Source organism: Bidens hawaiensis, unplaced genomic scaffold (genome assembly GCF_021521415.1).
Source record: "Bidens hawaiensis isolate Kalapana, Puna unplaced genomic scaffold, B.hawaiensis_p1.1 tig00005976_1, whole genome shotgun sequence".
Lineage (NCBI taxonomy): Eukaryota > Viridiplantae > Streptophyta > Magnoliopsida > Asterales > Asteraceae > Bidens > Bidens hawaiensis.
The window spans coordinates 122,560-134,009 of record NW_027491395.1 but is presented as its reverse complement, the minus strand read 5'-3'; the positions used below and the strand labels follow the sequence as shown (position 1 = coordinate 134,009).

Here is an 11,450-nt window from a genome sequence, read left to right as displayed (position 1 = left end):
AACTTCTGCGGTTGCTACCTTTATTTCAATAGCTTTTGTTGATAAGTTTGGTAGAAGAGCATTTTTTTTTGGAGACTGGCACTGGAATGATCAACAAGCAACATTTAATAAAATTGTTGTTGCTATATTTTTAGTTTGTTGTTGTGTGATATGGTTTTCAAGTTAAGCAACGATTGAAGATTAAACGGTTAGGTTTATTTCAAACTCTAGCTCAAGAATGTTGTTACATGTAATTATTTAGTTGAAGTAAAATGATATAATAGTAAAAGTGTAACTTTTTTTTTCATATCTCTTTACTCGGGAATACATAAAATGTTTAATATCCTTTCCTTTTCTCTTCTTTTCATTAAACTTGGGAACACGATATCATTTTCATTTTTTCCCCTTTCTTTTCTATCCTAATTCCCCTTCTTTTCTCTTTTCACATTAAATTCAACTCGGGAATATAATGTAAGTGTTGTAAAAATCGCTAGTTAATAATCAGGTGATGGCTTGGGAACTAGCGATTAATCAGGATTAATAAAAAAATATCAGGAATAATAGATACTAACGATGATTAATCAACAATTAATTGGGATTAATAATTAACCAACGTCTAGTTCACGACTTCTTTAGCAAGAATTCTACCTTTAGTGGGCACCCACTGATTGCAACTTTCAGCTAATATTTTATTTGATAAGTACATACCTATTTATTACTTTAATAATGTCAATAACAATCAATTTAAAAAATGAGTATTTAATTTATGGACAGGTTTGGTATTCATTACCATTATTTAAAAGGTAACGTGATTCGTAAATTATCAAGAGCGTTGATGATATTAACACAACATATGACCAAATTACCTTTCTTTCTTTGAAACTTTCTTTTGTCTAAATGTTTAAAGTGACATACAAACACATGAACATAATATAAGAGAGGCTCCCAACTCCCCCAACGAAAACCACATTTAAACACTGGTTAGTTGTCTGTTGTAATTCTTTCTCAACAACGTCAATGTTTCGTTGTATTTAGTTACTATATAACGGTTTTTAAACGTTGTAACTTACAAATGTATACACCGGTTAGAAGGCCGTTGTAAAATTTTAGTATCACCGTTAAGTGTTAACTACCGTTTAGATATGACACACCGGTTGTTGAACCATTTTAAATATCATATTTCATCTTTTGCAACGCAACATATATAATGGTGTTCAAACCATTTCAAAAACCCTAAATAACCGTTTTAAAATGATGATTTTCTGTACTAGTGACAAAATTACATGACTTTGTCTGTAAAAGTTATAAAGGTTGTAGAATTTTATTAGATGACAGGCAACTTAGCAGTTTAGATGATCAGTTTGGTGGGGGTCTTAGTAGGGAGCAGCTAATTTATCTAATGGGATATAGATAATATTTTGCACTTAAACGAACCTGTTAAGTACATGTTCAATTCTCTCACGATATTAGATTAGTGACATGTCCAAACATGGTAGATGAGAAATTGAGAACACATCTTTTTTATTTATGATCGATCACATAATCAATCACCCAAATTCATCTCTATATAAAGAGTTGAACTCTTAGTACTCTTTTATTCCGGTCTAAACTAATATCTAGTACAATGCTACCTTCGGTTGTTAACATCTTTCTCATTTGCCTATATGCGTTTCTTTGTTTATGCTGCACTAAGGCAACCGTAAATAATATACCCAGAAATGGCTCAGTACCAGCAGTCATAGCATTTGGAAATTCTTTCTTCGATTCGGGGAACAATAACTTGCGAACGACAATAATCAAGGCTGATTTCCCTCCCTACGGAAATGATTTCATCGGAGGGAAACCGAATGGAAGATTCACAAATAATAAGACACTCGCCGACTACATTGGTAAGTAATTTGAAAGAACTTAATGTGCATATCATGCACTTTAATATATAACTTGCAGTAGTAATTAAAACTTGAATTATTTGATATAAAGTTGAGAAACTAGGAGTGAAGGACTATCTTCCAGCGTATTTGGACTCTTCGCTACAAGATGAAGATATGCTTACTGGTGTATCACTTGCTTCTGGTGGTTCTGGTTTGGATCCCGAAACAGCCAAACTAGTGGTATGCATGCAATTTTGTTTCCATCCTTATTACACTAGTGAAATAACGACATTTCTTTTTTTTAACTTCTAATCGGTTTATGGCAATTAGAATGTTTTCTCATTAGCGGACCAATTAGAATGGATTAAAGAATACATTGTAAGGCTCAAAGGGATTGTTGGAGAAGAAGAGGCCGATAATATAATAAACAAAAGTTTGTATGTGGTAACGAGCAGTTCCAACGATTGGGCTATAAGTTACACCGCTATTCCAGTAAGAAGACTTCAATACGACGTGGCCGCATATGCTAATTTCTTAGTAGAAAAGGAAACAGAATTTATACAGGTAATCCTGCTGCGTAAGTTTTCTGTCGTCAATTATTGTCATATTTTCGATAAAAAAGTTGAAGGGCCACGGGATCGAATAATCGAACAATAATACGTAAATAACAACAAATAACATAAACGAATCTTGTATTGTCGATTTGTAATTGAAACGGATTGTTTACAATGGTGGTGGTCGGAGGTATTTATACCCACCAACGGTTATTCCGACAAAGGTCGCGACGGTTCGTACATACGACGCAACCTTTCGTTTATTTTCTAACTAATTACAATAATATACATCAACTATTAACTAATTACACTTTGTACCCTAACTTTGTTAACTGAACTTTTCTAACAAAGTTTATCTATTCTATAATAACCTAACGAATTATTTAACAGAACTTTAACGAGATCGATGATTAACCAACAATCACCCCCTTAATCTCGATCTTCAACACGGCTTGCTTTGTCTTCATAATAGTGTAGTTAAACTATGTATAAGATGAGCCTCCGGATCTTCTTTTTCTTTGTTTTTCCAATTTGGGCATTCATATGCGAAGTGACCATATTCATTACATTCATAGCACTTAAGATCACTTTTGTCTTTGTATCCGCGACTCGCATTTCCACGTCTTCTCTCTTCTTTGAAAGGTTCTCTTCCTTGATCTTTGTCTTGGCTTCTATTACCACGACCTTTTCCATGACGCCAGTTCTTAAGATGATTACTAGCCATCAAAAGCTTTCTTTCGTTGTCGTCTTCTGGTCCGTCTTGACTTTTAAGGCGTTTTTCAAAAGCTATTATTCTTCCTACCGCTTCTTCAAATGACATTTGTCAATTTCCAAATATTGCGGATAGATGCCACAATTGGTAGAAATTTCTTTGGAACTGAATTGAGCAATTTCCTTACAATTATCTTATCCTTGAGATTGGAACCAAAACTTTTAAATTTGGCTCTTATGCTTCTCAATTTTCCAGAGAAATCACTTACGGTTTCATTTTCTTTCATCTTTAACTTCTCTAACTCGCTCCTTAATGTCTGTAGACGTGCTTTTTGAACTAGATCCGCTCCTAGATGTCGAACTTTTATCGCGTCCCACACTTCTTTTGTTGTCGGGTGTTGTGCCACTTGCATCAAAATATCTTCTGGCAACGTTTGTAGGATCATTGCCTTGGTCGTATATGCCTTCTTTTCATCATCTTCTTCTTCTGAGCCTATCGCTTCCCAAAGACCATAAGCCTTTAAGATTGTCTCCATCAATAATGCCCATGTCGTATAGTTTGACTCAGTCAATTTTGGACATTGAAGAGATATATTCCCTTGCTCACGAGTTTTTGTTGATCCACTTGATGAATCTTCTTTGCTAGACATATTTTCTTACTTCTTACTCGATTGAACCACACAGGTTTTTGCTCTTACCACACAGGATTTGTACCACACAGGATTTATTTGCCACACAGGTCTTTGTTTGCCACACAGGTCTTATTGCCACACAGGATTTAGATTGCCACACATGTCTTAGATGCCACACGGGACTTAAATTGCCACACAGGTCTTACTCTTGCTCTACGAATCACGAAGGTTCGGAGCCCACTTGTTCTCAACGAATCACGAAGGTTCGGAGTCTTGCTATTCGAATCACACAGGTTCGAATTGTTTATTCAACTTTTTAAATTTTCCAAAATCAAAATCTTAAATTTATTTATTTCCAAATGTAATAGTTTTAAAACAATTACTTTTCTTTTTAAATTTTTCTTAAATAAAACAATGAATTTACTTTTATTAAAAGTATATATGTATATGTATGTTTGACTTGGACTTTTGTAAACGTATTTTATAAAATCAAAACCACTCTGTTTCCACCGTTCCCTTTTTCCAACGCCTACTGACTTTTCCGATTAACCCAAATCAAGACGCCGTTTTGATTTAATCGGAACATCGCCAATTGATCACACTCTCAACAATTTGGTGCTTCTTCTCTGACTTCTAATCTGCAGGTCTGTTCCCCTCTTTTGTTCTTATCGATTGAAATTTGGGGTTTTCTTAGAGCCTCGCTCTGATACCAATTGAAGGGCCACGGGATCGAACAATAATACGTAAATAACAACAAATAACATAAGCGAATCTTGTATTGTTGATTTGTAATTGAAACGGATTGTTTACAATGGTGGTGGTCGGAGGTATTTATACCCACGACGGACACCACCACCACCACCACATGGCAGTCACCACAACCATCCACGGTCGCCACCACCACCACCATCGCCGCATCGCACCACCACTTGCTACCACAACGACCAAAAGAGGCAGATTTATACTCACCAAAAACTAGCGAATCATTTTTGTAAGTATAGATCTGCCTCTTTTGGCAGATGCGGTTACAGGTGTTGGTGCGATGCTGTGATGGTGGTGGTGGCGACCGTGGTGGTGGTGCAATCTGCCACATAAGCACACCACTTTTATGCAACATCAGCAAGTTTTTGACACGTAAGCATGCCTTGTCATAAAAAACAAACGACGTTAGGATTTAGTTAGTCAGTGTTCATTGGTAGAAAAATGAGAAAGGGTGGGATCGTTACCAGCCATTTAGTTAGTTGGGACCAACATATATCAAAATGTGATAGTTGAGATTATTTAAAACCAATATACCAAAAAAGTTTCGTAACCATCAAAACGACTTAATTTTGACAACGAGTGACATCTCCAACAAAAGTTGACACATAATATTGCAAGGTAATCCTTTTTAGGGCTGTTCACGAGTCAAGCCCGAGTCGAGCCAGGGTGGTTTCGAGCTCGGGCTTGAAATTAAACGAGGCATCTTAGCTAAGGCTCTAGCTTGATTTTGAAGCTAAACGAGATTTAAATCTAGCCAACGAGCCGAGCCATGATCGAGCCGAGCCTAGGTCGAGCCGAGCTTGATTACAAAAATGAGCCAACTCAACTCAGAATGTTTCAAATCATGTTTTATTAGCTAATTTTATTCGAGCTTTTATCGAGCGAGCCACGAGCCCGAGCTTCGAGCCTCGAGCTTTTTGAACAGCCCTAATCCTTTTAGACAAAAATAATGCTGGCAAGGGAAGAACAGAGAAGGAAAGACATGAACTTGAGCATTTTCTTCTTGTTTTCATTAAAATACATGAAATAAGTAAACATACAGATGCATATATACTATATTTAGCACTACGTGGAGAACATTACATGGGTGATCATGAAATAAGTAAACGTACTTGAGCATTCTTGTTTTCATTACGTGGAAAACTAACATATAATAAACATATGGAACCACTTTTGCAACTTTCCACGAGCAGATGGGTCAACACAAACGTTCAGATTGACCACAATCACGTATATGGGGTTGGGTCGGGTCAAAGGGACGTGGTATAATTAAATCTACTACTTTCTAATTGAACAAAAGATAAGACTTTTTACCGCCAGGTACTAGAATAATCTTTATAACTTTTTTAACTTTCATTCACGTATATCTAAAACCAATATTATACCAAACTAAAGCAAGTGAATATCATAACAAGTTAACCTAACTAAATAAGCATTCTAAACATTTAGAGCATTCAAAGTAGGGAGTTGTTACGAGAAGAATGAAGATAAGAGAGAAAATGCTACTCTTCATTTATATATTTGATAAAACATTGTTCACACCTATGAATTTTATTTAATATTTTTTGAGAGTGATTGTTACTAGAGAAGAGAGAAAAGATAACAATAATGGTATTCAACATATTAATTAAAAGGAAAGAAAAAAAAAGAGTACTGATGTGATAAGAGGAATGAGGATAATGAAGCTACTATAAATGCTCTAGAGCCATCAAACAAGATCTTGTTGTCAAATATAACACAACACATGAGTGAAAAGATATTAAATTCGGTATTATCTATACTAAGCGATTTTAGTGCCATCAAACATTTTAGTTAATTTTGATTTACTTAAAACCAAAGGCAACTAAACATATAAAACGATCGTAGTTATGAGATGTGGAACATACTCTTATTCATATGTATTCTTCATTTCATACACCAAAGTAAACAAGTAAACAACACTTAAGAGCCAAATCATCATATGATGAAATGACTAACAATACGACTCAAACACTCAACAACAAGAACGAGTCCATTAATGTGATAAACCTAGAAATCTATAAATCGCTCTATACACTCCATAAGAAACGGAACAGATGAAGACGAGGCACTCTCTCTTCTCAGTATATATGCTCCTAGCTAAAACGAGCCTCCTCTACAAACCGCACCCATCGAGTCATTCACACTGTGTTCCCGACTCCTTTTTAAGAAGAAAAATAAAAGGAGCCTGCGAAACAAATGTGTTCCTCAGGTCACGTGCCTTCACTTGGATATCCCTCAATTCAGCCCGTGTAGTTAACTCCAGCCCACTTCTTCAAGATTTAGCCCATCAATTTCCAAAGCCCAATTCACAAGCTGAAGTCCAGACACATTACCGACCACCCTCATACATTTCACGAGCAAAACACGTAAGACTAAAAATAAACAAATATCAAATATACTAATATGTTTGACTACAGAAATTAGACAAAAAAAACATCAAATTAATGGAGCTGTAAAAAACAAACAAATTTCAAATACACTAATATGTTTGAATATAGAATTTAGACACAAATGGAGCTGTTAAAAAAATTATAAATAGCTGTTAAAAGAAAATCTAACACAAATGGAGAGGATAATTTCTAATCAAATCGGGTTAATTATATCTGGAAGGCAATTTCTACTTGTGTGTCTTCCATAGAGTTTACTAATTACAGTTGTTCCAAAATATGTATTTAAGGAAATTTACAAGTTGGGAGCAAGAAAGATGGTTTTCTTCAACACACCCATACTCGGGTGCATTCCGTTAGCAAGGACTGTAGGTGGAGGAATAACTAGAAAATGTGGTGACAAGTTCACTGAAGAAGCACAAACCTTCAACGCAATGCTAGACCGCCAGATCCAACTTCTCCGCGGCAGCCTCCCTCAGTCAAGGTTTACTATCGTTGATTACTTCAAGATTTTGCAGGATATCATTGAAAACTCTCTCATATATGGTATGTATGTGCTAGTTGTATCCAGTTTATTGGTAATGGTGCATCTAAAGTTTATGGTATTCAAATTTGGTTGGAAACTTCTAAAACTTTATAATTAGTTATGTTAAATTCTTAGTGTTTGAGGGTTGGCGTGGACCATTAGTTGTGTTAGATGCTTAGTGTTTTGAGGGTTGGCATGGACCATAGCATGATAAGAACAGAAAAAATCGTGTCATGCATGAAAGCAAAGAAGCCGCGAGTTCTTGCGTGTTGACCAGAACACGGTCTGTTTAATCAGAACGTGCCTTTAATTTAACTCTTTAAAAATTGATTTTACAATTTATAACAAAAATTACAAATGTATGTATGTTTTGAAATAATGTTAAAAATAGTTTATCTTTTAAATTCTAACATAAAATATCTAATTATCTTATTTTATGACAAGACCAAAAACTTTTCTACTAAATTATATATATAAGTTGGTTAAACGGGTTGATGTATAAATCCCTTACCAACACAATACATTTAGCTAAACGTGTTTGTGGTTCAATTTAAGACTAACCCAAACTAATTGAGACTTAACTCAAATATGTGGATTTCATGTTAAACCCGGGTCATGTTTTGAGATTCACATTCATATAATCCTGAATATATTAAAACTATGATATTTTTAAACATCAAATAACTAAATAACCTTCAAACTTATCATCTACTTGCATGGTAAATGACATTAACTATGTTTTATATATTTTACCACCCTAAAATCATAACATTTTGTTAATTGTTTTGATTTATGTATAAAGATATAAAACTAAATAAGTACCCCATGATATCTTTTCTTTTTTCCTTTATTTATTTGTAAATAACATTTTGTTAATTGTTTTTATTTATGTATAATGATATAAAACTAAATAAGTATCTCATATCTTTTCTTTTTTCCTTTATTTATTTGTAAGCTTTGAGGTAATAGATAGAGGCTGTTGCGGAATTGGAACGGTTGAGGTTTCCTTTTTATGTGATCCACTTAGCCCAATATGCTCGGATGACTCAAAATACTTATTCTGGGACTCTCTTCACCTTACAGACAAAGGATGCAACATTGTTGTTGATCATGCTCTTGACGATATTATGAACATTCTCGTCTAAAACCTTGAACTGCATTTTAAGAGAGAAACATGGAGAATGACTTTCCTACAACAATTATATGATTTGTTCGTGGTTTATTTAAAAACATAAATAAATATTCATCCTAGCATGTATATGTATTATAATTATAATTATAAATATATATAATTTACAACTTTGGAGCCACCAAGTCCCTAATGGGCCAAGTAGCGGCACCAAAGTGGTCCACATCATCTTGGTTTTTTTTTAACTAGATAAGTAAACGGTTATTCGTCTTGACTTATCGATGAAATGCCTAGGACAGACAATCTTTGGTTTTAACCAACGTCTGAGTTTTATCAACCTTTTTGTTTACATTCGGTATCGTAACAAACGAAACTGACCGACTAAATTCTTGTTGACTCACAGCCGTGACGCTTGGGACCGACATCGTGTACGATTTACTAATGCCTGAGCTTTACAGACTCAAATTCGCAACGTCCGAGACTGACAATGATCGGGTTTACTGATCGGACATATGTCGTTTTTTTTATATTTTAGTGTTTTGTATGTTGACCGATCAAACCCACATTTGTGCACAACTGCTACGCAAGGGGTACATAAACAGATCCGACCTACCTGGTGCGTTCTCCAACATGCCCGACGCAACGAGGTTCTATAACAAACCACAAATAAATTAAAGGAAAAGTAAAGGAAATAAAAGAAGAAATTTCCATCCCACATTGGTGGAGGAAAGAAAATGAGAGGTTTCCACCATGGTATAAATAGGAGTGTAAGTTTTTGTCCCACATCGCTAGATTATAAAACTAGCGAGTTCTTTATAAGAAAGAAAACTCATATGTTAATGTTCTTATAAGACAAATCACACCCAGTGGTCCTAGCAGAGGGTGCGAAACACCTGAACGCGCACACGCGAAGTGAGATGGGAGCAATGTGGCGCTTTGATGGCGCACTTTGCACTTCGCAGAGCCGCTTAAGGGGCCGCCTTAGTATTTTGTGGAAAATTAAGATTTTTAATTATCTTCCCATTGCGATACGCGACGGGTTTAGATTAGACGCGATGACCTATTAAGGTAACACATCGCGTATCGCGACGTGGAGGTTACGCAGACGGGACCCGTCGCATGCCACGTGGCGTGCCACGTAGCATGTCCAGGGCTGACTCGGCTAAGCTACGGGATTCTTCACGATACGCGATGCCCTTTGTTTATGGCCCTTCCTCGTCCAAATTTAACTATAAATAGGTTGGATATGGGACATTCTTCCTCGTCCAAAAATCTTGCTTTCTCTCTAAATTTCTGTATATATATGGTATAATACCTGAGTATCGTAGCGATATCCTATCCGATCGAAAGCAACTTATATACGCGAATCCAAAAGCTCTGCCTATTAAGGTAAGACATTGTGCCATCGTGAAAAGTTGTAATCTCATGATTATCGTTATGATTATTGGTTTTATACTAATCTAGATATACTACATTGTGTTCAACCTAGGTGCTTAATATCAGGAAGCTTTCTTTAATTGTAAACATGCAAGGTGAGACATTCAAGATTTTGCACCACTCACATTTGCGTGAGACAACTGTTTTTCCGACACTGTCATAATAATTTCAAAACCACTAAAACTCATGGCAGATGGTCTAAATGTTTTCAAATATATTTTTAAAGTATTTTAAATACATTACAGTGATTAAGTCTCTATAGGCTTACGGGATGGTTACTACTGGTATTGTGGGGTTTTGTATACAAGGCTTTCCTACTGGGCTATTACACATTACTTATTGGACACGTGTTAGCCAATAAGTAATATGATCACAGTCATAGATACGGTCTAGTGACAAGTACCTTTCGATAATTTGTAAGCAGACAGATGTAAAAACATCTTAATGCTGTAAATGTAAAATGTGTCATTTACAAGTGAATATACTCACCAGTATTTCTTACTGATCAAATATTTTAAACATGTTTCAGGTGACTTGTTAGAGACAAAGGAATGATGTTTCGGGCTTCCAGCTTAAATAAGTGGCTTGTCACCATAATAAAGAAACGTGTTTTTGTAAATTAAGGTTTGTCCCTATAAAAGTTTATGTTTGTATTAAAAGGGATTAAATTCTCAGTTTATAATAATAATTATGGTGTTTTTATAACTCTGATCATTTTTTCTAACTATGGTTATGATAAAATATTCCGCTGCAAAATAATTTAATAAACACTGATACCACCAATCAATGTTCACGACTTCCTTGCTAAGGTATAAGGGTCGGGGGCTATGATAGCTGAAGTGGTATCAGGGCCACTGGTTTAAACAATATGGGTATTTTAATAATACATAATCTTAAAACTTAGAGTTAGGAAATACATGCATTAACCTATGTGTTAACAATACAGATAAGATTCTAACCAGACGCAAAAATAAATACTATTTTCTTTTGGAGTTCGTTGTTTTATTGTTTTTGCTTAACAGCATGAGTGAGCTCGTAGAAGCGTTCGGAAACATATCTGTTAACACTATGGATATGGAATAAGGAGAATCCAGTAAACAACACCCAGAACCCATGATTTTTCAAGCACAACCCATGGAACAGCCTGTAGAAAAACCAAAGCCCAAAAGAAGGAGAAGACTCAAAGACTGGAAAAGAGGGCAGAGAAAATGTAAGAAAGGAAGAACCATAACCACAAAACCACCACCACAACCTGAACCACCAACTCAACCACAACCCCCTTCAAAAATACCAATGCAGGAGCGACTAGGCAGATGCCTAGATGAGTGTGAAATCATTCAGCAAATATTCAATGATATAGGTGCAGCAAGCTCCAGCAACCTTAACATGCTATCCCTAAACCCAAATAGTACACTCCTTCCTGATGATGTTATCAACCAAG

The 11,450-nt window shown here is 35.4% G+C and overlaps 1 protein-coding gene across 1 annotated transcript; it reads left to right on the top strand.

Moving 5' to 3' along the window:
• The first annotated feature begins 1,538 nt into the window (after positions 1 to 1,538).
• Positions 1,539 to 7,605, top strand: LOC143631235 (GDSL esterase/lipase At5g42170-like). The gene is made up of 5 exons (XM_077100057.1): positions 1,539 to 1,868; positions 1,960 to 2,090; positions 2,181 to 2,414; positions 7,208 to 7,495; positions 7,579 to 7,605. The coding sequence occupies exons 1-5, from the start codon at positions 1,604 to 1,606 to the stop codon at positions 7,603 to 7,605; spliced, it is 945 nt and encodes a 314-aa protein (XP_076956172.1). The 5' UTR covers positions 1,539 to 1,603.
• The last annotated feature ends 3,845 nt before the right edge of the window (positions 7,606 to 11,450 follow it).

Bases quoted from the DNA above. Each gene is read 5' to 3' on its own strand.
- LOC143631235 (XM_077100057.1), top strand. From the start codon at position 1,604: ATGCTACCTTCGGTTGTTAACATCTTTCTCATTTGCCTATATGCGTTT. The intron at 1,869-1,959 runs GTAAGTAATTTG...TTTGATATAAAG, and splicing joins GACACTCGCCGACTACATTG to TTGAGAAACTAGGAGTGAAG. The intron at 2,415-7,207 runs GTAATCCTGCTG...TATGTATTTAAG, and splicing joins AGGAAACAGAATTTATACAG to GAAATTTACAAGTTGGGAGC.